This window comes from Nipponia nippon, unplaced genomic scaffold, assembly GCF_047370975.1.
Source record: "Nipponia nippon isolate SJK-2023a ecotype South Korea unplaced genomic scaffold, ASM4737097v1 scaffold_10, whole genome shotgun sequence".
Taxonomy (NCBI): domain Eukaryota; kingdom Metazoa; phylum Chordata; class Aves; order Pelecaniformes; family Threskiornithidae; genus Nipponia; species Nipponia nippon.
The window spans coordinates 25,473,110-25,501,051 of NW_028262291.1; the positions used below are offsets into that span (position 1 = coordinate 25,473,110).

General features: G+C 46.8%; 2 protein-coding genes across 2 annotated transcripts in view; both read left to right on the top strand.

Moving 5' to 3' along the window:
* Positions 1-20,123, top strand: part of LOC148057128 (uncharacterized) — a 64,035-nt gene extending 43,912 nt beyond the window's left edge. The window contains exons 4-6 of the mRNA XM_087746671.1: positions 5,449-5,517; positions 17,991-18,158; positions 19,082-20,123. Coding sequence (XP_087602797.1) covers positions 5,449-5,517; positions 17,991-18,115 — 194 coding nt within the window. The 3' untranslated portion in view covers positions 18,116-18,158; positions 19,082-20,123. The remainder of the gene's footprint in view (positions 1-5,448; positions 5,518-17,990; positions 18,159-19,081) is intronic.
* Positions 20,124-22,321: 2,198 nt separating this feature from the next.
* Positions 22,322-27,942, top strand: part of HSD17B12 (hydroxysteroid 17-beta dehydrogenase 12) — a 93,835-nt gene continuing 88,214 nt past the window's right edge. The window contains exon 1 of the mRNA XM_087746009.1: positions 22,322-22,646. Coding sequence (XP_087602135.1) covers positions 22,478-22,646 — 169 coding nt within the window. The 5' untranslated portion in view covers positions 22,322-22,477. The remainder of the gene's footprint in view (positions 22,647-27,942) is intronic.

Genomic DNA, 27,942 nt, shown 5'->3' on the forward strand with positions numbered 1-27,942 from the left:
CACTTTTCCAGGGAGTCTGGACTTGCTGCCAGCAAGCCAAGGTAGTTAGCAGCTTAGTGGCTACCTTAGATACTTGCAGGAATTTCTCAGTCCCCTGCTGTCAAAAACTGAGCTACTGCTGACAAACTTTGTTTTTTCTAACACTGTGAATATCGTTATGCCCTTTTGCAACCCATAGTTTGAGAAACGCTTCTTTAGCAGAGCTGAAGTTCCCATCTAGTGATGAATTCCCTAGCAGCACAGTTTTAAAAAGTGACAGACACCAGGTTTGTTGAACCTGGATGCAGCGAAGGTCTGTTGATAGTGGCAGAGGACCTACATGATTCCATGACAGTGCAAAGTCCATATGATCATCTGAGTTACAGCCATCTTCCTCTCGTGTTCCTCTTCAAATTATTCTTGGTAAGGGATATGGACAATAGAAAGAGGTTTTGATGTTGGTATATTTTCTTTACGTTTAAGGAAAAAATGAAAGTATTTTTTCCCCTATGTTGTGTGTATATTGTTTTAGATCTCTTGATCAGCTGGTCTTTAGTTAGAAGTTGGAAAAGATTGTGCTGGGGTTGCATTACATTGATTGTTTAAAATAGGGCCAGATGACATTTATAATTCCTGTGGTGTAATATTCACTGTATCTGTCAACCCCCTTGTGCAAACAGTAAGATGCTGCTGGCTCACAGGCACAAGTAGGCGTCCTCAACGCGATCGGGATGCTCTCCACAGATCCCCATCCCCAGCAGCTAGCCTGGCTATTGCTGTGCTCATCTTGGTCTCTCCTGTGTGAATGCCCCATTGAGTTAGGATCAGGGCACTGCTTAAGAGATCAGGAAGAAGTAAAGACAGCTAAAGTCTGATGTATTTGAGACTGAACTAGAGTGAAGATGAGGTAAAAAGTCAGCGATCCTAGGCTGTGCTTTTTACACCTGTCACAAACACTGTTTGACCTGTTCACATCTCTGTTCCTCAGTTTAACCTACCTGTCATGGCAGTTACTGTCTGCTACAATTATTATTAATAAAGTGACTATTACATAGCACCAAGGGTTATGCCTGATGCCTTCCAGAACAAATACATTAACGAGTATTTGTTAATAGTTGCTCCGCTCCTTGTTTCCAGATGGGAAAAGGAGAGGTTGAGCAGGCTGCCCCGGTGGTAACCTCCTGTGCTGCAGCAGGACCTGTCAGGAGAGGGCTGCAGATTATTAGGAACCCCAAGGAGAGACTGCAGAGCCCTTCAAGACTGCTGGTGTGGCTAGGCAAGGGACCTCACAGGCAGTTCCCTTCTTTGCACTTCAGGAATTAGTATAACATTAAGTATCTCTGAAAGAACACCAGCCCTCTTTCCGTCATCTTTCCCATGTAACTGTCTTCTGCCCCTCTGCCATACTCACAATATTTTGAAGGGCTCATTGATAACACTTGCTGTGAGGCCTTAATATCCTTAATATTGGAAGACAAAAGATAAATAGCAATCACACGGCTAAAATTACCTGGTTAGTTTAAGTAACAGAAAAACGTATAGTAAATGTTTATATGAAAGCCAGGTAAAATACAAGGCAGAATGCTCCAGAAGGAATTCATTTCTATGAGTGCACCAAGAGCAGCATTTGAGAGCAAGGCTAAGTCATGAAACACGTCCTTTAAAGGAAACATTTTGAAACAGGCCACTGTATTTCCCTGTAATTATTTCTCTCATTGGTAATGATCCACCAATATTAATTGACGGATATTTACTGATTTCATGAGTGTCTGCTTAAGTTAAGCTTCTTCATATCTTAAAGAGATTGATACAATTCAGGGTCTTTGCCCTAAAAGCTAATGCAGTGAAAGCCAGTGGCAGCAAAGTCTTTCTCCCAGGACACTTTGTCACTGGGGGAGATGCAGCCCTGGGTGAAAGCCTGATGCAGAATCTGTGTGACAGCTAGCTCCCACCAAAACGCTGTACCACCAGCTCTGTTGCAAATTAGGAAATTAGGGACAAACAGGTCTTAGACGATGCAGTTAGGAAGGAGTGAATTTCGGCACTTACGAGGAATGTGGCTACCCTGGGACATAGAGGTAGCGTGTTGTGAGCCTGTGAAAGTCGGTGTTGTGATCATGCTCTCCGGTAAGCAGAGTTTTCTGTGACCCAGGTGGTTAGAGCGGCCTGTCTTTGTGTGGCACTGAAGCACTTAAGGGGTGGTTGACCTAGGCGAGTGAATAACCCCCCTGAACACAGAGTGTGTGTTTATATGCTTGGAATTAAGTGTATGTGTAAGTCTCATATTGAATTGGCCGTGGAAAGACAAAAGATGTCTTCTGGGGAAGGAGAGGAGAGGTGGAGGTAGAGAAGGAAGGCGGAGAGAAATTCTTTGAGAGCGCGGTTACTCCTCTTCTGCGTAGTGGCATCCAGGAAAAGAGAAAACGGGAACATGTGCTACGTGGTGCTGTGGAAGCTGCTCGTGTCTAGACGCGTGACATGATAATATAAGTCAAATATATAGTACCACAGGCTACTTGGATAGAAAAGTGTGTGTCTGTGAAGCGGGTGGATACATGATCACAATGCAATTCCCCATTTTTATTCACGTTTCATATGGTGAAATAAAACAGTAGGGTAAATGAAACGGCGATAGAAGTATTCTCACAGGAGTTGCATACGTAAGCTTTTAAGATTTAACTTTTGGCATGTAAACAGGACAGTAATTTCTGTAAGCAGCTAGTGACAGTTTCTCTGTGTGCTTCTGGGACACAGAATTGCTAGGAAAGAAGTTGAAAAAGTGAATGTTGCGTGGCTCCTATAAACCCTTAAGTCTTTCCATTAAGTCTCAATGTCTCAGAAACCCTTATGTCTACAAAGACAGAAACTGCAGTGCTTTGGTAGCTAGAGGAATATTTCCTTGCATGTATGTGTGCCCGCCTTACACATATGTGTGAGTTCACGGCTGCGTTTTGGAGTCTGTGCCATAGAGAGGGGAAGGTAATATAGAAGGGAAGATACAGGTTTTTAAAATGTAAATGGAAGCCATTTTTTTTTTCTGCTGTTGGTAGTTCTAGTTTATGAAAGCATTGTGGTTTATCCTGAAAAAAATGAAGGTTGCAGAAGCATATGCTTTGGAAACTTTGATTAATCAAGGTCCTGGCGCAAGACGGTAACGGTTCTGTATCGGGGAGTGTTTTATATAGCCTGGGCTCAGCACAAGGAGGAGAAATAGTTATTCGCAATTGGTAGCAGGGAGATACAGTGTTTTCCTCCCCATGCAAACCAAAGTGGATAGATGCCCCCTGATTTCCTACCGCCTATGTCAAGAAGGGTATTTATCGCTAACTTAAAAGCATACAGAAGGGCAAATGCAGGGGTTGTTTTTTTCCCTTGAGTTTGCATAGGAGAATAATTGAAGGCAAACATCGTATGTTATAAGGACTATATTGGTCTGCATGTGGCATTCTTTTGTTGCAGATTACAGACCCAGAGGCCTGATCCTGCTGTCAGTGAAGTTAATGGCACATTTTCTATTGATTTCAGGGAAAGAAGGAGCAGACCACAACCTAACATGAGACAGGTGAAAGCTGCTCCTTTAGAAGGATGCTGCCCATTACATTTAGGCTCCCAAATTATGTTTTCTTAGTGTGTCCTGAGAAAGAGATGGACATGAATTGTTCATACTATAAGTGTAGTGAGGATTGTTTAAAAATGTAAATGTCTTCTTTAACATTGCTGAACTGAAAATATGAAAGATTCTGCCAGTGCATGAAAGTGAAACTGGCTGAGAACAAAAGTGAAACCAACAGGCAACTTTCACTCCCCAGGCTGAGTGAAATGCAGCAAAGTAAATCCTAAACAGGTGATGCTGAACAGTAAATTCGAATTTTAAAATTTTCTTTACTTTTATTAGTGTAGAAAAGTGTTGCTAGTGATCTAGATAAAGGTTTCCTCTAAGATAGGTGTTTTATCTTGATAGTATCTCTTTAAAAAGTCAGAATCAGTTAAAAATGTCTGTTTTTTCTTGATGATGTTAAGGGGCATCTCTACATGTTACCCCCTTTTCTTTTTTCATGCTTTGCATCACAGCCTTGCAAGTCATTTACACTTAGTATGCTGACAGGAGCATGTACTAGAGCAGGACAGGGCTCACCTTGCTTTGCAAAAGTATGGGTGACTGTAATCAGCAAGTTCCTAGAGAAGGGGGGGGGGGGAAAGTATCTTTAAAAATATATGAAAATGACGGTAGAATGTATTTAATCTGTAAAACACTAAAAAATTAGAGACAGCATAGCAAATGGGAGAGAGACATTCAGTTCTTCCTGCCTGGTCTAATAGGATCAGCAGGAGACAAATGTACAGAAAAGTGGGCAAAGACCAAACAAAGCAACAGCAGAGGGTAAAAAGAAGCATAGGGTGCCATGGAGAAAAAGAGAGGATGGACGAAAGAAATGGTTTAGATAAGTTAACATTGTGCAAAATGCTTCCTTGGTTCACATTTGTCAATGTCTAGGAAATCGGGTGGAAAAATACATGTGTGGCAACAGTCTGCTAGGATCTAAGCAGTATGAGGAGGGTAAAATATGTGGAAGGAGGAGGGTAAAAGATGGAAGAAAAGATTTCAACACAGGCAGATCCTTTTTCTTTTAAAAGAAAAAAAAAAAAAAAGGCAGTTTAGTCATAAATACTACATCCTACAGTGCTGAGGCTTTCTGACCATGACTTACATTGATAATGCTTATTAAATGACAAACTGAAACAAGGGGTTTTTTTGGAAATGTAGTCCGCCATGAATTTGTACTCATTATCTTAACTTTTTTTCCTCTCACATTTGTTTGAACAAGTGTAGAGGGAAAAAGGGCATAAAAATGGTGTATAGACAGTGATTTTAGCTGGTATCTTCCTCGCAGGTGAAGGGAAGAGATAGAAGTCTCAAAACTACAGGCCTGTGTAAATTCTGCAGCATCACAAATAAGTCCACAATAACACAAATCACAGAAAAACGGGTAAAGCAAACACCATATTTATCTGAGAAGGTATTCAGCTTTTAAAGCAGGGGAGGGAAAAGTTGCCGTAGGAAGGAATATCTCAGGACTCTGTCCCTCATGTAAATGGCTTTTAAAAAAAAATTAGATTTCAATATATGTAAAATAAATTATTTTCTTCTTTTTTAATATAAGATCATGCCATTTGCAGATTAAATGTTGCTAATAAGATGGAGCATGCAGCAGTATACAGGCCTCTAAGAACTGAAAGCCAGGTCTGGACAATCTAGTACTTCGATTGACCATGTATCGAGCTAAATTTTGATGTGTGTACCTGACTTATCAAAAACAATTTTGAGGACTCTAATTAGAATGTAATAGGAGTTTTTAAAATGCTTTTCAGACCAAGAGATACAAAGCCTTGTCAGGGTGAGATAATTTGAATGTGCAGAAATGGGTCTAAGGATACAATAATTTTAATCTATTCTCTCTTATGTTATAGGGAGCGCGGCACAGCCCCTGTTCTGGACAGAAGGACGGCCGTCCAAGGGAAGCGAGCATCACTTCTCAGGTAAGGTGCTGTTACTGACGGCTTTCGCGATAGAGAGAAAATAACTTTTCTGTTTGGATTAAATAATACCTGACCTTTTGGCCTTTTCGGTTTTGGAGTTTATTGACATTTCAGACAAACTCAAATATTTTTGGTTTATTTTGAGAGAGGTGAGGAGGCAAAGTGTTGTGAAGGAGGGAAGTTAATGCCAAGTCCTTCTGAAGTCTGGTCGGTTGCAGGAGAACAGCAGTGCTGACAGTGGTATACTGGATTTTCCCATTAAAAGATGCAAATGATAGGATGTTATAGAAAGATAGATGTATTTCTGAGCTGTGGTGTGTGTTTCAGTTCACCTCATATCAGAATAGCAAATAAATTGGAAGTGGATGCTGTAATTTGTGGTTGGTCAAAGACAGGGCTGAAAAAATTAGTTCTTTCTAATTGTACGTGGCTTTATTGTGTTGACAAATATATTTGATGTGGTAGCAATTAAAAATAGTCTGTTTTGATTAAGTTGAAGGAACGATACTTGGTTTTAAAGCATGCTGGTTAATTAAGCAAGAGTCAGTAAATGGCATAAAACTATAGATAGGATGCTTTTTGAGAAAATGCAACTCCTTGAGGTCAGATTAGTCAATAAGTAAAATTTTCTGATCAGGAAAGAGGCTATATTTCTGAGATATTTTATACTTTGTGTAAGCTTATTATACACCCATAGAGAGAGGAGCTGTGTTAAGTGTTGGACTTGCTGTTGTATTGTGGTACATCACTTGTTCTTTCTGTTTTGAATTGTTGATTCAGCTCTGATAATTTAGACAAGAGACAAATGTAAATTCCATTTACCAAATGGGATGTTTGTAGCATTTAAAAAAGAGAGAGATTAAAAATGGTTAGAAGTCTCTAAAATGTATAATGTTGTTCTGTAGCCTTTTAAAAAGCAAAAATCCAAATAATAATATTTCCAGTGGCAAAATAATACACAATATCTAAAAACAATATAAACTGCTGTTAGAAGAGCTTTGAGATAAACAATACGTGAAGATAGGTAGCTAGGATTTTTCAGTATTTTTCTTCCCCTAGTCTCCCTCCTTTTTGGCAAGGAAAAATGAAAGATTTATTTTCAATATAAAAGGAATAAACAAGTAAAATTGGAATGAAACATTATGCTTGATATTTGGTGAAATTTGTTTTCTTAGAAGTATTTTGGTTTTTAAATGTAAGTGCTGTGAAATAGTTCAGATCTCAAAGTTTGTGGGCAGAAAATGTTTGAGCTTCTTTGTTCATACCTGAGGAATCCATTTTAGAAGTCCTTTTTCCCTGTTTGCAAAATACATTTTTATTAGATCTATGTATTTGGGTTAAGACTTACTTAAAATTACTTAATTAGGTTATACTGAAATTCTAAGTGATTTAAAAAGAGGGATTATGGTAATATGACAAAACATAACACTATTTTCATTGAAATCCTTAAATAAAGCCTTTTTAACATGCCAATTTTAAAAATCTATAAATTTGGGGCGTTGAAATAGTACAAAATATAAGAAGGCCGAACTCATAATGGAAAGTATAATCCTGTACCAGTGAACAGGGATTTTGTAGGTACGTCTGGAACATGGGAGGAGGTCATTTACACCTTCAGTTTGGTTTTCAGCATTTCTCTTGTGGTAGTGTCCTTTTTAAGACTTTATTATATATATGTAAAATACTTCTAAAATGTTTGTGGTTGATTTTTAAAGAGAAAATGTAGAGAAAGAGGTAACAGTGTAGGTGCGTTAAGCTAGATGGCAATTGATCGTGTTTTCCCAGGAAATTTTGAAAAATATGCCAAAGTAAAAATTGCCACAGTAAGGAATAAATTCTAAATAATTGTATTTGTGCCGTTTGGAATAGCATGGCTGTGAATTGTCTTTAAAAACCTCCTGTAAATGTCTGAAAAACAGTACAACATAAAAAGGCTTTCCAATTGTGTTTTCTCTGGATAAAGCTGTTGGCTTGTAGGCTGATTTAAGGAACAAGGTATTAAAAAATAGACTTAAAAAAAAGAGCTATATATGTGCTTTTCTTATCGATAAGGTTTTTTTTAAAAAAAGGAAAACGTATATGTGTTTCTTTCCTCTGTGTTGTTTATGGTCTGAAATAAATAATAAATTTGTAGTGATTTATTTTTTAAAAAGAAGTATTTGTATGAAAAAATCTGGCAGTAGGTTTGTTTTACTTAGTATTTTAATTTTGGAGAAATAGCAGAATGTTTCTGGATATTTGCATTTGTTTCAGAGGTTGGAGCATAAGCCAGATTTCTGTGTAGTCTGTCAGGCAGTTACACGTCTGAGCATGTTACAGTTTGTAGCACTACAAATTAGAGCCATTTGACTTGTATTTGCTGCACGAGGCTTTCATAAAAAATATCGCAAATAAAATAGATGTATAGGGGACGAGCTCTGCGTGCGCGCGGGGGGCGTCTCGGGGCGCGGGTGCTGAGCCGCGGAGGGGGGCCGGGTGAGACCCAGTGGGTTTCACTCTGAGGTGCTGCTTCTGCCTGAACTTGGGCTGTCTGCCCCCGTCCCTCGCTTGCTTACTTTAAAAATGGATTCTGACTCTCCGGGTTATTTTTTTTTTTAGTTCCCAGCGAGTTAGTTGTATGCACATCACTTGCTACGTATTTTAACAGAGGAGCTGGAAAAGTGCTGTCTGTGTTAGTCATGTATACTGAGCACCTATATGAAGGGTATATGGGAAGGAGGGCAAAACATGATAGCGTGACTGAGTTTTCACCTTACTTGTAGTGCAGGATAACCCAGCATTTCCTGGTAACTTTGTCCCAAAGTTTTCTGGGGGTCGTAAGGCTATTTTTGAGTTAATTTACTTATTACAATTTGTCTTTTGAAACAAAAATTGAAAAAAACTCAAACAGTTGGAAGAAGGTATTTCACCTGCTTGTTATTAACTGGCAGGGAGCGGGCAATTAATACCACGGCCGCCAGTAACAAACAGCAGTAGCTGGGACCAGAAAGCACAATGCAGGAGTACAGAGCCCTGCCACAGCATCAGCGGGCCGGGCCGGGCCCCTCGGAGCAAGCACCGCCGCCGGGCCGGGCCGGGCCGGGCCGGGGGCGGCTCTTCCTCCGGGGGCCGCGGAGGAGCCGGGCCGGGCCCCGGGCGGCCTGGCGGCGGAGGGCCCGCCGCAAGGAAGTGCTGCGACGGGCGGGGGGGGCCGGGCGGGCAGCGAGAGGCCGGCGGCTGCGGCGGCGCCTCGGCGCCGCAGAGGGTTAACGGCGGCGGGGCCGGGCAGGCTGGGAGTTGTAGGCGCCGCGGCATGCCGGGAGCTGTCGTAAACGCCGCCGCGGCGCCCACCCGGCATGGCGGGCCGCCTCTCTCCCGCCAGGCGGGAGCGCGGTCCGGCCGGGCGCCCCGGGCCCGCCTGCCCTCAGCCGCCGCGCTGGGGCTGCCCCTGCCCGGCCGGCGCCGCTCGAGGAGCGGTGGCTTCGTCCCCCGCTCCGTGAGGACCAGCCCCGGGGCGCTGGCGCGGCGCGGCCCGGCTCGGCCTGCCCGCCCGCCTCAGGCGCCGGCAGGTCAGTGGCGGGTTTGCCCCTTTCCCCCGGAGCCGGCCGGGCGTGTCCGGCCGGCCCTAGGCTGCCCTGGTGCCGGCGGAGGCGCCGGCCCGCCGGGGAGCGGGCGGGGGCCGGGCGGCTGGGCCCCCCCCGCCACTTTCTGCCCGCGAGGGAGCTCCCCGCGGCGGTGCCGGCCGTGCGCGGCGGGGCGCCCCGGGCATGGGCCCCCACCGGGCGGGCGAGGGCCCGTCGGCGGTGGGGGCGGAGGATCAGGCCGAAAGCCGGCCCCGGCGGCCGCGTGGCGCTCGGCCTGGCCTGGCGGGCAGCCGCGCTCCGCTGCGGCACCGTGCCGCAGGGCGGCGGGGCACCGGCCCGGCCCGGCCCGGCAGGGCCTCCCTGCGGGCTCCCCCAAAGCCTCGTCCTCCCAAGCGGGAGTTTGCTTTTCTTAAACAACAGATGCGGCTCCTCTGCGTGGCTCCCGCTCGGGGCTCGGCGTCCCCTGGGCGCTCCTGCCGTCCCGCCGCCCCTGTGGCTGCTCGGGGCCCCGGCCGAGAGGTGGCTCACGGGCTGGCAGCGTCCGCCGAGTGCTGCTTCCATTTTCTGGTGAGCTCTGCATCAGACCGAAGAGCCGAGCCTTCCTGTGGCCTCCCCCGGAGTCAGCTTGCTCGGGGAGCAAACGCTTGCACGTGGCAGGAGGGGGTCTCAGGCTTTACCTACAAGTTTGTTTGTTTTGCTTTATTTTCTTGGTTTTTCTTAACGTGAAAGGGAAGAATTAAGATGCATGAAAGTGCTGAAATCTGTTGAAGTTATGGAGGGATAAACCCAGGAAGCAAACGGGACTTGGTAGTCTACCTGATAGCACGGTATTTTCTCTGAGGACAAAGCAGAGAGGGGAGAAAAAAGAGGAAAAATATTACCTGTTCGTTTAATTTATTCTAATAGTGTCCCCAAAGTGCAAAATCAGTGTCTAGTTAAATGTTATGATGTTTTAAAGGGATTTGTTAATTAGCTGGAGGTACCTTATTTTATGTATGAAAGGAATGATAAATAATAGCATGTGAAATAAATCAGTCTGAAGTGAATTTGATAAACTTTGGTTGGTTGGGTTTTTTTCCCCTCCTTAGTTTTTGAAGGCACGTCTTGAAAGGTGGTGGTGCCATGCGTCAGCAGTTAGCTGAACTTGGGGCTGAGCACGCTTAAACTTCTCACAGGAATGGAACGGGAAAGATTCTTGTTAGGTAGTTTATTTTTATTGGTAATAGTAATCCTCTTGAAATGCAGAAGAAAACATGATTTATTTGTTAACTAATAAATGAAGATGTGCAAAGAAAATAACACTGCTGAGATCAAACAAAAAAGGGAAATATGCCGTAGGAGGTTTGTTTTCTCTTGCGCATGTTACAGTTCAGTTCTGAGAGGCGGTATGTGAGGAGGTCTACACACATTTTTGTGTTTGTGTCAGAAAGCACGTTAGATTTTACCACTGGTCATCAGCTGAAGTACAGTCCTTAAAGTACATGCAGATGGGTGTAATTCTCGGAAGAAAGATAGCAAAGAAATGAAATATATATATATGTATTTTTTTAGAGAAGGTATTGTTCTAATGGAGAAAAAAATGCTGTTTTGCTTATAAAAGAAACTGTTGGGTAGACACAAGGGATAAGTGACCAAGTGCTTGCTTTATAACCCCTGGTTGAGCTGTTGAAGATGACTTGAGATACAAAATCAGCAAGTCCAGAATAAAATATAAAGGTTCAATACAAGGAAAATGTGAATAACGTATTGTAATGTGTTTTAAACTTATTAGCGTATGGCCCACTCTATTCCCGTCTGAAAAGAACCATCGCAGTTCTTCAATAGGAAATGAATTTTACTGAATTCTGTTTTCTTATTTCAGTAGCCATGGAAGTGCATTAGCAAAATAAATACAATATATCCCCTTTCCAAAAATGTACAGTCTGACTTTAAATACTCTATAAACAGTGGAAGCTCCATGTAAAGGGGGCCAAATAGTTGAGGGTACCCAATGGAAAGACAAGATATGTAATACAGATGATCTCATCTGATAGCCATAGCTTAGCTGTAGAACAGTTTTTTGAAGGGCAAAATAAAAGACACAGAGAAAAACGAAAGGTGGGACGAAGTGCAACGTAGTTTTAGCAAAAGCAGACTGTGCCAGACTAACTTGTTACTGTACGCTAGGATTTTCTAGACGGAGGAAATGCACTATGTGAGTGTATGTGAGAGAATGTACTGATGGAAAGGAGGCAGCGAACTGGATTTTTCAAAGACTATATTGGAAGTTATTTAATTTTTTTTACTTAGTGACACTAGCAAAAAAGTAGAACTGTGGTGATAAAATCTTAAAACACAAAACTGGTGGACTGCGTCGATAAGAGAGGAGGATTGGAATATCCATGTACCAACAAGGTGAATCAAAACTGAGATTAATAGAATTAGATGAGATTTAGTGATGCAAACAGAAGTAATCGCAATTTATTCTAGAAGAGCTCATCGCTTTAGTGGTGAATTGGTACTCCATGTATTAGTCAGGAGCAGAATGATAGCACACTGCTATGTGATGTGGCTGAGAAAATTAAAAAAAAGATGGTGTCCTAGGAAGTATTAGGGGAGGGGTTTCCCATATGTATAGAAAATACTAACGTCAAAGTAGATGGCATTAGCGAGACCTTATCTGGAGCGCAACTATCACCTGCGTTCAGATAAATGGATTGGAACAGATGCAGAAAAGGACCACGCGGGTGTTAAGAGGAATAGAGAGACTGTTAACAGAAAGACACAAAAGTGACAATTACACAGTTTTTATATAGGGGAGGAGAATAATTATGTGAGCTCAGGATTAGAGTAAACAAGCAAAACATGCGTGTAAAGGGAATAATGAGCACAGTTTGCTGGAAATTACAGGAAGAGTTCTAACTATCAGACGACTGATATTCTGGAGCGGTTTCAAATGAGAAAGAAGTTTAAATTTCTTTTTAAATGAAGTTTGATAAATCCAGAAAAGAACATCAACATTTGGTTCTGTGTAGTAGTGGGGAATTTGGCTCGGGAGTCCTGGATATCCCCTCCCTTAATTCTGCATTTGCATGCATCAGTAAAATGGATTCTGAAATGGATAGGTACATTTACAGTGGGCTCATTTTGAAAGTGCTGCTGGTTTTTGTCATCTTAATTTCCGTTTTCATTAATCAAGTTCTTTTCTTCAGGCTCCTTACTAGAAGCAGAGTAGTTTGGTTCTATTTGCTATCAACTGCTTATCACCTGCATGCTTTGAGTTGTGCTGGCAGAAGAGAAGCGATGATGTTCTTTACCTCACTGACTTTAGCAGTGGGAGTAAACAAACTGGTTTGGACACCGCGGTTGAAGGTGTACTCAGACAGTGTGGCCTGACTTCTTGTCCCTGGATGGGCTATTTGTAGAAGTCTTCATGGAACAATTTTTAGGCAAGTATTTAAATGAAAAATTTGAAGTCATCTAGGGCAAGCCAATACTGCATTCTGAAATGTATGTATAATCAGCTCCCTTGGGATGTTACCTGAGACCTTGTATCTTTTTTTCTGCCTTTTAGACTGTATAGTTTTTACATACAACACTTAGTGCAGCACTGAAGAATTAACAGAAGAACCTTAAAATTCAAGAACATTGCTTTTCAGCAAGGCTACTGTGCGCTAGGCAGACATTTTAGGTTTTTACTTGGCATTTTTGCTATTTGGGAAATCTCCACAAAGCAGGGAGTTAAGCAATCATGGCTCAGCCATCCATTTTAATTTTATCTTTCAGTCCACACCTGTCGCAGGTTATTCAAAGAGAAAGAATTTGTTTTAAGGAGGTAACTTCCCATTCAGTGGTCAATAGAAAATTAAGTGATGGAATCAATCTAATCATCAATGTACGCATTAAGTGCTACCAGTGGCACTTTCACTGGTTGCTGAAGCAGAGGAGTGAATGGATTATAAGGATTAAACTTCCTTCATCCCCCTAGAGGTGAACAAGTCACATGAAAACGGAAGGCTCATTTGGTAGGAGACGGTATGAAAGGCTTGGAAGACAAAAAAAAAAAACAAAACATATGATCTCTGAATGGTTTCTTGCACATTTTTTTCTATAATAGATGGTGGGATGTGAGCTACAGACAGAATCACGAAGCTTCCAGGGCAGAAATGTGACTGTAAAGTGATTCCGTGAGTATGGAATGAAACACGCTTGGTCGTTATTTAACCTGGATTCCTGAAAAATATTTTTCTCTTCCATCATAAGTCTGATTCTTTAAAGAAAATTATTCCTATACATAGCAGATGCTTTCTCTTGTTCTTTTCTTAACCTCTTTGAATTGGAAGGAAGTAATGGACTTTTCCACTGAAATGGTGGGAACACAGTGTTAGGACTACAGCAAAGGAAAATTTTCTGACCTGATTTGCTCATGTCATCCTACAAGGCTTTCCGCTGCAAAAAGAGGCACTTCCACTAGTGGGTCACCAGTTTTTCATTCTCTTGTGCTGTATTATGTCTCTTGAAGTACTACTGATTGGAGGAGCAAATTCATGGAAGTGAGAAGCATTCATGTGATCAGGTTGATAATTACAGTCTTGTGATTCAATAACAAAGGTAAACCAGCTAATATTGTAATATTACACAAAAACAAGGTGTTAGTGCTGTTATTACGAGTAGGACAAATTCCATTCTTTTGCTGGTTTTATATAAACAAGTCTGGGAGGAATGGGTACACATGTATACTCACACACACACATGTGTATGTATACACATACACCTGCTTTGCTGCATGTGCTGGCTGATGAACAAAAATAGCAGAGGATCAATATATAATGTACTGGGAACTTACACACTGAACAAAATCAAAGTATGCCAGAGCTTGGATTGGTAGCAGTAGACTGGAAAAGGGATGGTTCACTGCAGCCTGCAGCAGCATTGTTGTTGTTGTTGTTTGTTTTTTGTTATTATTTGTAGAAATGCTTTGGAGCTAGGTCATTACTGCTGTAAATCTGCAGATTTTCACTGATGTTTCGAGAGGGATAGTGATTTACGCGCCCTGAATAGATGGCCTTCTGGGTGGGGATGTTATTGTGGTGTCTTTGGTCTTAGATCATTTACTTCCTCTTATTCCCAGAAAGAAAAAACAGTCAAAGGAGAGGTAATGATAAGCTCCTCCCATAGGAAAAAAAAAAAGCTCAGTACCTCTAAAATGGTCGTACAGTTGGTACAAAAGCTGTTGGATGTTGTTGTTATAGCAGCATCTATAGGAATGGAAATAGCAAGAGGAGAAATAGGAATTTTGGCATTCCCCTGGTCTCTCTCCAACTTGTGAAAATCCTGGGGTGGAAGCAAAGGCCATCTTTTGGAGCTACTTATTTTGTTTTCTGTAGTGCCTTTGTATACAGAAACTTCTCAAAATTTAATCAAAGAAGAATAACTAATAAGTAAGTAGGATAAAACTATTGTTTGTACTCGTTTCAGAGTGGCGGTGGTCATTTCTGTCTCGAGTGTTTCCATGGAAAGGGAGTCCAAATGATTGCTACTGTTCTTATTGCAGTATTCAGGTAGATGACAGCTTGGCATAACTCGAAATGAGTTTTGCTCTCCCGCCATCAAGCACGAAGAGGCATCGAGTTAGAGAAGCCAGACCTCACCTGTTTGAGCAAGGCAATATTCTACTACCGTGAATTCTCCAACATAATATCAGCCTTTAATACTTCGTTTCCTATTACCATCCAGAACATCTCGTTGCCCTCTCGGCATCTAATGATAAAGCTTAGGCCCCCCAAATCACCTGCTCAGGTGCCATCTAACTGTGAGAGGACCTCGGTTCCCGCCCCCAGCTTTCTCTGCTTGCTGCGGTCCCGGTGACGTTAGCGCGGGTGAGCAGCATATTTGCGCTGGGCTGTGCCAGCACAGCACTCCCCTGACGGCGTTAGCGGGCGTCTGTCCTGCCAGGTCTCCTGAAGCAGGTTGGGCCTCACGAAGTGAGACGTGCTGTGCATCAGTGGTCTGCCAGTTCTAGTGTGTGAGACACGGAAACCTGAAGTTCAAATCCCATACTTACCTCAGCAGATACCTCCTAAGAGCTCATGCTTCGTTCCCCCCAGGACCTCTGAGGTGTTTGGAGAAGACGGGTATGGGATGAGTGCGCATGTTGGAAGAACTGTTACTGTTTGGGCGGGAGAGAGTGCAGTGCCACATAGCTGAAGCCAATGGTTAGGGCAACCATCTGCAACGATGGGTATTTGGGATCCAAATCCTTGTTGTAATGGGGAGCAATACACAATCCTGGGAATGACCAAATCTCCCAGAGTATTTTTAAAATGCCAGCTTTAATGGTTAAAACTTTAATGGTAGAACTCTTTAGGAAGTCTGGAAGCCGGATGTTTTAAAGAATTAGGGAGAATTTGAAGAAAAAAATACAGAAGCATAATTGTGTGCTAAAGATAGGAAACAGATCTTTTGCTCTCAGCTTCTGTCCCTGGTAGAGTCCTAGCTGAACTCTCTGCCCTCATGTTTCCTCATGTGCAAACTAGGATTGATACATCGCACTTAACGGGTATTCTTCAGAGCCTAATTCATGTTTGTGAAATACTGGGAGTGGCCAAGACAGAATCTTCTAGAAGTACTGCGTTATGGCAGGGGCACCAGAACTGTCTGGCAAGTGGATCTTTAAGGAGACACTTGAGGAAGACGGATTTTTAAAAAGGATATGATGGCAAAGCTAGTCCACTGGGATATGGAAGAGATGAAGTAGTTAGGTGGAAGAGAGGAAATGTCGCGTGATTTCTGTCCCATGGATGTGAACCAGCTCGTGCTAGGCGGACTCTCTCAGGGACAATAGATGCATTGGAGGGAGGTGGAGGGAGGGCTGCAGACACAATCCCACATTCAATATACTCCACAAAAGGATGCAGTGAAAGAGGGTTGAGTGTATATATACAATGCAGTGGATGAACAATAGGTTATAGATGGGGAGACAAAGGTTTATTATCAAATGTAGTCCATCATCTGGGTCTGAAAGTGAATGCATCATGCAAGGGGACACCGAGTGTTGGCAGCGGTGTGAGGGACATGCATTCCTGAACTTTGTTCGGTTTATGTGGACAAGTATCTGTATCGCTTATCTACAGTTACGAAACTAGGTAGCAGAGACATCAAGGATTAAACAATGAGAACGCAGTATTTCGTTTCTACAGATGATACTTTCAGCTCCAAATCAATACATTTCAGTGGGTTGTAGAATTGGAGAAGGTTAATCTTCTGTTGCCACGGCCTATATTATGTCTCTCCACTAAACATGTGCTGCACTTGGATTTGCAGCATGCACAACTATTAGAATTTTTTTTTTTGAGAAGTTCTTGATTTCCAGCGTTGCTGGTGATGTAAAAACAACAACAACAACTTTATATGCATGTCCTACTCAAGTCTTTCCTTGGTTTGCATGATGAGAGGGTCTGGAGCTCCCCATTGTAATCACTTCTGAGAACTCTAAACGGGAATGGCAACAAAAAGAGGAATTTTGAGATTTTGCAAGAGACTCACTTGTTAATCCATAGTAGGTAAAAGTGAAAAATCCCTGTATAAAGTACTGGAAGTTTGTAGTGCCATTTGCGTTTTTTCCTGTTCTTCTTAAGGGGAATTGTACAGACCCTCTCATAAAGAGCAGTGTGCATCTGCGTAGCATGTTAAATTTACAATCTGTAGACTCAGCTGGTTAACATGCCAACTACTGTCTTGCTTTAGGTTCTGTTTAGCTTCCTTTGCTGCCCCAGCCCCTCCAGTCCCACTGGCTTTCCCTCCCATCATTGTGGCTGATGGAAACCCAGTTATTCTGTGTGCTGCCTAACAGCTTCCACCGAGAGCGCCTCACCCAGCCCACGTCTGTGCTGTGCTGTTAAGACACTTCACTGGTGCAAGCCCTTTCAGACAGAGGAGGGAAAACGGTTTGAGGTGTCTTGAGAGATTTATTGGCATGTCCAACTGGTTCCTGTAGAGTTCTTCACTTAACAGGATGGACAGTGTAGATCCCATTCTTAGGCATTCTACTTTTTGCCTTCAGTGTGCACCGAGGGTGTCTTAATTTGGGGCTGTGGATTTAGGCAAAGGCACACTGCAGTGCTCAGCACCGCAACAGCCAGGCCCTTTATTGAATCTGGCCTCACTGCAATAAGTGTGAGTAATGGTAAAAGAGGCATGAGAGCAGAATGACTGTACAGGAGGGAGAGCTGCACTTGACTTGCTAGAATGAAAAACATATTTGTAAAAGGATAAAATTAGTGTTGGGTACAAGAATGCCATTTAATGAAACAAATGACTACATCTCTTCTCAGCGGCAGGAAAAAAGTGACACATCAGAGATAACCAGCAGTCCCCCATCCTGCTCTCAGGGTTGCTGCAGAGTAGATGGCACTGCCGGCTGGGCTAGCCAGGCTGGGGTGCGGAGCAGATCCCAGTGCTGAGGCCTCCCGTGTGCCGAGACCCCTTGGCCACAGGCCTCGCGGTGTGTACAGTGACTCACTGACTTTGGCTCTCATCTGTGGGCTCGTAGTGAGAGGCGACTGCCTCCGGTGCTGGGAGAGCAGGGCAGGAGGGAGGATGTGCGTGTGAGACGCGGGAACGCGGTCTCACTGAGGTGTGTGATCGCTCGTGAGATCCTTGTGGCAGCAAAGTTACAGAAAAACTTAATAATAAAAATTGAATGTCTTATCTTATTGGATGCTCTTTTATCCCCTATTTGTTGTATTTCTCGTTGTTTTATTTCTCCACTCGGCTTTCTTTATGTCTCCTTTTGATGTTTTCCTCTGTAGTTCTACATCCTTATTTTTTGCTCATTTTTATCTACTGTTGCTTTTTTACTCATGCACGTGTTTACTCCTTTAGCTTCCCTAAATACTTTCTCTTTTGTCTCTCTTGTGATCTGTCATACAGTTTGGCCGCCTTCCATGCCATGGAGCAATGTAGCTGAGTTGTGGGTTGACTTAGGCTTGCATCACCACCCTGAACCAGATTGCATCTGCTGTTTGCATCTGGAACTGACTACGTGCCCGAACTGATAAAAGATGCTGTGGAAACATCGATCTCTGGGGCCTTGGCAAGGTATCCTCATATACATGTGTGTGCATGTTGATGTGTGAGTACATTCAAAATGCCTGTCTCTTCCATCAGCTCAGCTGACTGGGTGCTCCTTCGGGCTTTGCAGCAGCTTGTGGGAAATGGGAACAGACCTGCAAAGCTTGTGGGAAGACTGGGATTAACCCTGAAAAGGGGGGATATGCCTGTTGCCCAGGAATGTGTGATGACCATAAGCAAGAGATCCAAAACCCCTCACTTGACCTTTGTATAATTCTTTCCCTTCCAGTGAGTCCCTTTCCCTGCCTGTGACTCATCTTCTTCTAAATGTAGACTGTAAGCCTCTCAGAGGACTGCCTTTCTCTCTGAGCAGAGTAACATAAAAAATAGCAACGCCGTTGAATAACCAGTATTATTTTTTAACACAAAAAACTTGAGGACTGCCTTGCTGTATCTGTGCTCCTCTGTCAAGGGATTTATCGGTTCCCCGAGAGAACAGCGGAGCAAGTCCTGTTCTGACCCTCAACAAGAAGGTTGTTGAGACAAGAGGTCTCAGGAGCAGCACAACTGCAGTACAGTGGGCAGTAGACGTTATAATAAAAGATAAGTAGGCTCTGACAAAGCACGGCAAATCTTTCCTAGCACCCACATACTTCCTTCCCTATTTCTGACCCATTTGTGATTGGCAGCATCTCCGTGGTAACTGCAGGGTGGGTTACATGGACATCCAGTAGGAGGTTGCCTGCTCCCTTCAGCAGGTTGCCCAACACCCGTCTCCTTTTCTCCAGCCTCTACATATGCTGTCCAGCCGCCAGTCCACTTCTGGTCTCGACACTTGGTGACCCTGGTGATCTACGGTTACCTTCCATCCATCGCCTCAGCTCTTGTTTTGTCTTTGACTTGTAGCAGATCTCTTACTAGAGCCAAACTGGTTCCTTTTCTCTTTTCAGATGCTTTTCCCGTATCCTGTCTCTTTATTGCCTGCTCCTCTGGAAGACAAAAGAGAGAGAATCAGCGGTGTGTTGTTTGAGAACTGCTTTGACAGCCGGAAGAAAATAGTGTGAAGTGGCCACAGCAAGCACATGCTCTTTCTAACAATTTACAATTGCACTATGATCCCAATGAGGAGTGATGCTCGAACCTCCCTCTGATTACCTGTGTTCTTTTCTCTTACCCTAACAACGTTGTTTCTTTCCAACACACAAGCGTTCGTGTGAAAATGCCACGATTCTCCATGCAGATTAAAGTAGGTTTACAAATTAAGGAAAGGCTGATATGGAACAAAAGGAAAATTAAATTATCCCAGCAATTTTGCACTTCCTTGCAATCAAAGTCCTGTCTTTGCAGGTGTTATGTAGGACACCCACTCAGTGGGGCCTATGAGAATTTTCCTGGTGTAAAGACTGCAGGAGTCAGCCCTGGCAAATCACACTATTGTAAAAATGGTGGCCCGTAAGCAATAGGTGGGCTCTCTGGGGAAAAAAACACGAAGAAAACTCGGTGAGAGCTTGGTCCTCTGCGGTGTCACCTTTCACAATTGAGTGACTGACAAACAAAAGAAAAAAAAGGTGAGCTAAATCACCGTGAGGATGGATGCCTCCTGTTGTGGAACAGAACGAAATCCAGTGATGTGGTCCCTCCCATTGGATCTGATACAACTGCTGTATGATGAAGATTAATTTCTAAAAATGAACCGTAAACCGATAGGTCAGCCATTAAGACAGTGACTTGCCAAATTTTTCATTGCAAAGTGTATGATAGTTTCATGTCTTTAATCTGCATCACGGCAGAGTGTGTACTGTTGAATCCAATGAAGTTTGAATCCCACTATGAATTTGTTTCCCACAAGTAGGTTATGCACAGAAACCTTTTATTTCTATTAATTATGTATCTTTGAGTGAAAAACTATTGTGTGTGTATATATATTTAATAACAGGAAATGTAACAAACATTTATTTTTATTAAACTAATAAAACAGATAAACCTATCAAAGCACTTTTTCATTTAATTTCTTTGGTCTTGTTTCCCTTAGTATAAATGAGAGATCATTAAGTGCACATAGCTCGGGACACACAGTTCATTGCATCCGGTAGTTGGTGTCCTACAAAAGTGCCTTGTTCCTAAATAAGAGCTTTGAGGTTGCAATAGTCTTTGTAACTGCATCTGCATGGCACCGTAATCTGATCCAGCCCTCAAGGTGAAACACGCAGGGCACTGCTTACCTGTTGCCTTTAGGGTAGCACCTGATACAAGAGCTTTCCAAACTCTGAAAAATGCCCTGAAAAAATCCCTGCCTGGAGGAGCTCATGTCCTGTGAACAACAAGCAGGCAAAGGTTAGGGAACATAGCGTGAGACAAGGAGAAAGAAATGGCAGATAGCTTGTAAATCCATTCTGTTTCCAGTAAGCAGTCTGCAGGAGTGGGATCTGTAAAAGGAAGCTGGATCTGAAGCGTGCCGGCGTTGGGCGGATCGTAGAACCACCGAACGCTTTGGGAAGGAAGGGACCTTTAAAGGCCGCTCAGTCCATCCCCCGCAACTGGCAGGGACATCTACAACTGGATCAGGTTGCTCAGAGCACCATCCAGCCTGTCCTTGAATGTTTCCAGGGATGGGGCATCTACCACCTCTCTGGGCAACCTGTGCCAGTGCTTCACCACCCTCATAGTGAACAATTTCTTCCTTATATCTAGTCTGAATCCACCCTCTTTTCTTTTAAAACCACTACCCCTTGTCCTATCACTAATTGGCCCTGCTAAAAAGTCTGTCCCCATCTTTCTTGTAGGCCCCCTTGAAGTACTGAAAGGCCGCAGTAAGGTCTCCCAGAGCCTTCTCTTCTCCAGGCTGAACAGCCCCAGCTCTCTCAGCCTTTCCTCGCAGCAGAGGTGCTCCATCCCTCTGATCATTTCTGTGGCCCTCCTCTGGACCCGCTCTATGTCCCTCCCGTGCTGAGGACCTCCCAGAGGCTGCATCCAGCAGCAACGTGGCTTGTGGGAAGTAACACGAAGGAGTGGGTGAGGGAAAATGGCTGCAGCCTGGCAGCAGCACCTTGGCAGAGGCAAGGAGGGCACGGAAAGCTGGAGGTTGCTGAAAACCGGCTGGCGGCAAAGCTACACGTGGAGAGCCACGAACATGAGTGCCACCAGCTTGAGTGGCTGTGGCAGCAGCTGGAGAGCCAGTGAGCGAGGGAAAGAGCAACGTAACAGAACCGGTGCGAGGACAGTCAGCTCCGTCACTGGTTTGGGTTCAGCTGGGATTGTTGGGGGGCACCCGGGAAGGCCAGAGTGGGCTCTCCTGTGTCCTGTCTCCTGGAGCGGCACGGGAAGGGGACGAAGCCTGAAGCAGAGAGCCGCTCCAGGCCTCCGGGACCCGGGCGGAGGAACCCCAGGCCCGCGCGGGGTGCGGGCGGCGCGGCCGCGGCAGGGCTGCGCGTGGGGCGGAAGGCAGCCGAGCTCCGCGCCCGCCGCCGCGGGAAGAGCCACCGGGGGGGCTCGGAGGCGCCTCCCAGGCTCCTCCCGAGCCCGGGGCTCCCCGCCCGCCGCGCCTGGGGCCGCGGCAGCGAGGTCGCGCCTGTCGGGCCGCCGGGGAGAGCAAGGCCGGGCGGGGGGCAGCGAGTGGCCGCCTCCGGGGCGACGCCTCAGGCGGCCTCTGGTGCCCCGGGCCTTGCCGGGGGAGGCAGGCCGAGGCCGGGGAGGCAGGGCGGCGCTGCCAGCCCCGCGGTGCCTCTGGTGCAACGGCAGCCGGGCCGCGCCGCCCAGCCCCACTTTCCCCGGGACGGGCCCTCCCCGGTGCGGGCTCCCTGCCGTGGGGCAGGCGCCGCTGCCCGCGGGGTCGCCGCTCCTACGGCCCCCCGCCCCCCCCCGCCGGCAGCGCGGGGGCGCCCCGTGGGGGAGGGGAGGGAGCCGAGGGACGTATTCGGGTGCGAGGCGGAGCCTGAGCATTTTATGAATGGGCTCATATGACGTCAGTGGGGGCGGGAAGAGAGGCCCCGTCTTCCACCAATCCCGCGAGACCCTCGAGCGGCGAGGCCAATCGGAGCACGGCCGCCCGTTGAGGGCCATCCCCGCCGGCCAATGGCGGCGAGCGAGCGGTGCCGACCACGTGGGGCGCAGGCCGCAAGTAGTACGGGGGCGTGCGGCCGCTCGCTCCCTGCCCCCTCCTTCCCGGCGCGGCAGGAGCGTGGCGGGGCCGCGCGGCCCCAGGGCGGGCGGGGCCGGCCGCGTTGCCGGGTAACCCGCTGGCGGAGCGGCGCCTCAGCCAATCGCGGCGCAGCGGGGGCGGGCGCCGTGACGGCTGCGGGTCGGCGGTGGCCGGGAGGGCTCAGTTCGGCCGCGGCCGCCTCCGCAGCATGGTGGCTCCCGCCGCGCTCCCGGCCGCCGGCCTCTTCTACTGGGTGGGCGCGCTGGGCGCCCTCTACGCGGCGGCGCTGGCCTCCTACCGCCTGCTGGCCGGCCTCCGCCTCTGGCTGCTGGGCAGCGGCGCCGCCGCCGTGGGGCCGGCGCTGGGCGCCTGGGCAGGTGAGTGCGCGTCCCGGCCGGCCGCGCCGCCCCCGCGGCGGCCCTCCCCCCCCGCCCCTCACCCGCCGCGGCCCGGGCAGGGCCCCCCGCGGGAGCGCGGCGGCGGCCTCGGCCCGGCGGGGAGGCGGGCAGGCTGCGCTTCCGCGGGGAGAGCGGGCGGCGGGCGGGCCCTCGGGGGCGCCGGGGCAGCGGCCGGCGGGCGGCAGCCGGGCCCTCGGGCGGGCCGGCCTGGGGCAGCGGCTGAGGGGCCGGCGGGCGCCGCCGCTCGGCCGGGCGCGCCCCCGCGGAGCCGGGCTCAGGCTCCCCGCCGTGGGGCGCCGGTCAGAGCGGGTCTCGGGGACGCGCGGGCGTCGGGGCTTGTCGGAACTTCGGCTGGGCCGCCTGGCCGGGCCTGGCCGGGCGCGCAGCCCGGCTTGGGGTCCGCGCTCCGCAGAGCGGTGCCTGCCCGAGGGGAGCGGTGCCGGTCCCGGTCCCGGTGCCGGCAGGGGCTCCCCGCGCGCCGGCGGGCGCCCGCCCCCTCCGTGCCGGCGCTGGCGGCTGGCTCCGCGCGCGCCGGCCTCGCACCTCATCGCTGACGTCACGCCAGCCCCGTCCCCCGCCGCCCCCGGAGGAGCGGGCCCTGCCCGCCGCCTGCCCGGCAGAAGCGGGGAGCCGCGGGGCGGCCGCTGCCGGGGGAGCGGCGCCGGGCTGGAGGCTGGGCGGCGGCCGGCGGCGAAGGGCGGCTGCTGTGAGCCGCTGCAGCGGGAGGGTCGGAGGGCGAGGGAGCAGCCGCGCTGAGAACGACTCGGGCCGAGCGGCCGTGCGGCACTTGTGCCTTTCCCCGGCGGGCCGGCCCCTCTCGAAGCCTGGGCCGCGGCTGCCTGCGGCTCGGGGCCCCTCGGAAGCGGGCTGCGGCTGGAGCGGCCGTCCCTGGCGAGAGGGACAGCGATGGCCGGGAGGAGCGGCCGCGGCGCTGGACTGGCATCCCAGAAACGCGGGAGCGCTGTGGAAGCAGAGCGGCGGATATTCCCCGGGGACTGCCAGTGCTGCGTTGCGCTAACTTTTCTCAGTTCTCCGATTCCTCGTCACAGGAAGCGTGCTGGGGAGAGACCATTGCTTCCGTCTTAGTCTGACACTGCTACAGTGGCTTTTAAGTAATGGTGAGGAGTTAGAAAGGGCTTCTCTGCCAGTGTAACAGATCAGGCCAAGAGAATTCTCAAATCCGTTCATGCCAAAGGCAGTGGGAAGGGAAAGTCCTGTGTCTGGCTAGGAATTGATACGGTGGGCCATAAAAATAATTGCGAACTGTAAGAGCTGTGGGTTTGAGATGAGGTGATAGTTTAAAAGGCTTCAAAAGGCGCTTCCTTCCCTGAAGGCGAGTAGGGGGGCATCGGGTGCTTAGGCTGCAGCTGCTTCTGGGTGGCAGACCCATAGGTACGGCAGCCCCACAAGAAGCTGGGAGGTTGCAGGGCCAACGAAGGTGGTTCCCCATAACCTCTGCGAGAGCCAACGCAGAACTCGTATGTGACGACATTGCCGGGTAATTGAAGGTCTGCTTGTGTGAGACGCCAGTAAACCAGCAATGCTACTGGCAGCGGGCATAACCCCAGAGCATGTCACAGGTCCTGCATGCACAGGCTTGAAATACAGCAGCGGTGCTTTGGACAAGTTCTAGCATTAGGTACAAATGATTAAGGCCCACATCTTCCAGCTAGAGAAATGGTATGCCTGTTAAAGACGTGGTTGGCACGGAAGACCCAAAGCCTCTTTGACTTTCTAAGGTTGGTTTTGAACATATTACTACATTATCAGTTGCCTGCTGACCTGTGGTGCATCACAGAAGTCTCGGTGCTTACTTTAGCTTGTACTGCATTGTTTCAAACATGGAAGTTTGCAGTGCTTGAGCCAAATGCCAGCTTATTGTCTACAGCTTGCGGTTCCAGCCAACAGATCTTTCCTCGGTCACATCCTCAAACATCCCGTGGACAAAGAACTGCGATGCGGATGTCCTCTGTCACCGACTCGTACAAGCGCAGGCAGCAGCAGCAGGCCATTGTATGTGGCCAGTGGCTGTTCACAAAAATTCTTTCCCCTTGTCATGATTGTAATCTTCAAGGCACGTAGGAAGAGGAGCGTTGGCACTACAGCTAAATTCCCTGTGTTTATTACTCCTGCTCTGAAGTGGGAGCACTGCTGCAACGTGAAGGAGGATGGAGAAACAGGATGATAGTGGCTGCTAACTTGGACCTGAGCTGTCACTGTAGAAGGACCTGTGGCCATCATCGGCTAGCTGTTGTATGTCCTCTGCGTGCTGCTGATGCAGGCGAGATGCTGCTTCACTGGGGCAGCTGCTGTAGTCTCCAGCTGAAACGAGGAGAGGTTTTCTCACTCTGAATAAGCACTGGAGTGGTTTGCCCGGAAGTGCGTCGTGGCACCAGCTAGGTGCACCCCTCTGCTATGCTGTGCTTTGTGGCAGCCCATAGGCTGGGGAGGCTCTCTGTTTCCTCTCCTCCTGGAAAGGAGGATGAAGGCACAGCTGCAGACGTATCGGGTCACCTTGAGAATTAGCAAATTACTAAGTCATACTGTGGGAAGAGGTGCATTTCTTCCTCTCCTGGTCTTTTAAAAACCAATGCATTTGATGCTAATTAGCTGCTGTGATTACTGTGACAGTGCATTCTTTCTACTGCACTTTCAACTAGAAAGCAACTTTACAAAAACTAGAAAGCTTGTAAAGCTTTAAAGCCCTTTTGTAACGGCTCCTTACTGCCCTTTAACTCTTCTGCACGTCTGAAATTGAGTTGCAGATTCTTTCCTTGTTTTCTTAGTGGGTTTTTGGTTGCCTATATGCAATTGCTTCTGTCTGTGCTCTGTCTAATTTGCTGGTGTTTAGAAGAAGCGGATGTGAGGAGGAGGAATGACATGAACCGGTAATGTACTCTGAGAAAATTAGGTTTGTACTACTTTAAATAGCAGCTGCTTTGACAAAAAGTTAATTTTTCTATGGTCGCACTTGTGTGGGAAGGTCTGTATGCAGCTGTTATGGTTTTCTCTTCCCATAACTCACATCTGGCTTGGTTTTGGCTACCGTGCCGTGATGGAAGTTGGATGGATGTTGTGTCGATGTGGGATTTCTGGGTGCATCTTGAGAGAGAATACAGTGAAAATTCCTGGGTTGACTGCTCTGTACTTTTAGTGTGCCTCATAAATTGGTAACAGAAGATAAGAATAACAGCTCCCTTGCTTGGAAAACAGTTTAGCTAAATAAACCACAGCCTCGGCTCCTTGGCACTCTGCTCCTGTCATTCTGAAATCACCAAGAATACCGCAAAGTTGTGGCTATTCCCCTGCCTTCCTCAAGACAGGCAGATCTGTTGGCAGCGCTGGTAGTTGTGATCCATAATGGTGTTTCCTTAGGTTGGATGAGAGTGTCCCATTGATGGTGGTGGCAGGCAGCCACCTCGCTTCTCTGCCATTGACAGTTGGGTGTATTCTGGAGTGCAGAGTGTCTGGAGCGGGGAACCGTCTGCTGCTGTCATAGCTCCTGCTTGGAGACTTGCCGTATCTCCTATTTTAGGAAGCCGCCTCTCTTTCTGGAAAAGATGAAATTGTTTTTCTGCCCTTTCCCCTCAGTAACTTGGTGAAATTAAGTCAAAATCCTATGGTAATTTGGACTGGGAGGGACCTCAGGAGGCTTCTAGTCCAACCTCCTGCTCAAGGCAGGGTCAGCTGTGAGATCAGACCAGTTCAGTATATGCAAATAATCAACTCTGTATATTCAAAATACACTGGCACTACAAGTTGGAGTGATCTGATGCTCTAAAATTCCTAACATCTTGGTCATGTCAGATACTTAAACTTTTCTTTCTTTTTTCCTGGCTCAAAATTGCAAATATTTTAATGAGAAATATTTTTTTTTCCAATTTGCTGTAACTGAAGTGATGTGTTAACTGGAAACAAAGTTTATTTTGACTGTGTAATTGGCCGTATGACACTCAAAAGTCCTGCTTCCTTTCTAGCCTCACAGTGGCTTAGAAAAGGGTCCGCTTCTTCCCCCAGTGCCTTTGATACAAGCATGGTTGAATAATCGCACATTTAGTCATTACAAAATGTCTGATAGTGATGATGCTTTCTCATGTGGTGAATACAGCTGTACAGTTGTATTGGGGCCAACAAATGTTTGTGAAGATGAGCTTGCCTTAATTAAGCTTCTTGGAGTTTATTCACTAACATGCAAAAATAACTAAATGTGGGCACTTTGCTCTAGATTTCTTAAAAATGAATCTGTAAGAGGTCATTAATCAGGATGGTGCTCTCAACTGCCTCTAACTTTCTGTAATTTGCTTTTAGACAAAACCTCCTCATTCAGTCTTAAACCGTTCTTTTCCTGTGTAAACGTTTAACAATAAGCTCTTTCAGCAGCAGCAAAGCTGGGTGAGCACGCTCTGCCTGTTCCTCTTGGCTTCTTCTACTTAACACGGGCTACATTTGACTACCCGTAGTCCAGCATCTAAAAATAGTGATTTGTATACCAGGGCCACTAAGGGAGGCATGAAAAATGTATGTAAATGGGTACACGAGCAGTGGAGTAGATACTTGGTTTTTAAAAGACCTGACCATAAAGGCACAAATAAGAATATGCAGGGTGATGCCCAAACTCTTATTGACTAGGAGGCTGGGGTAATAACAAGCTCTAAATCAGACCTTAACAATAACTTTGTTAGATTAACAAGATGTGATGCTTAGATGAAGAGGAAGATATGACAAGGTAAATTTTGTGCTTGTAAACGGTTTGAGTTAGATTCCATCTCTAAGATTATGCTTCCTGTAGTCCCTGGAAATGCCGTCTTATAAAACAGACCCTGATCCTTATGAAGTTCTTGGGACAACCTTAATGAAATAAGTCAGACGATAAATGATTTTAATGATGATTTAAGAACTCCATACAAAGGACATTCACTGTAGTGCTGAGCAGGTGGTAACTTGTTGATAACTTTGGGCAGCTTTCGCAAGCAGCATCATTTTTCAAGTTCCTTAGCATCAAGTGAAATAGTTGTTACCTGAAGGCTTTTTTGCTTTCTGCAAATAAGTTTCAATCCCTGTTGCACAAATGAGCGCAATCTTGCTTTGCGGATGTTTGACGATGTGCAATGATAGTTGACGGATCATGTCACAAATCACTGTTGCAGATTAAAACAGCTGACCTAGTGCAGTGTGTGGCGAGGGTGTAGTTAGTGGGCAAACGAAGGGAGTTTGAATCTCTCTTAGCAATGCTTTCTCTGCAGGATGTGAGGAGAGGCTCTGCGCAACTCCCTGT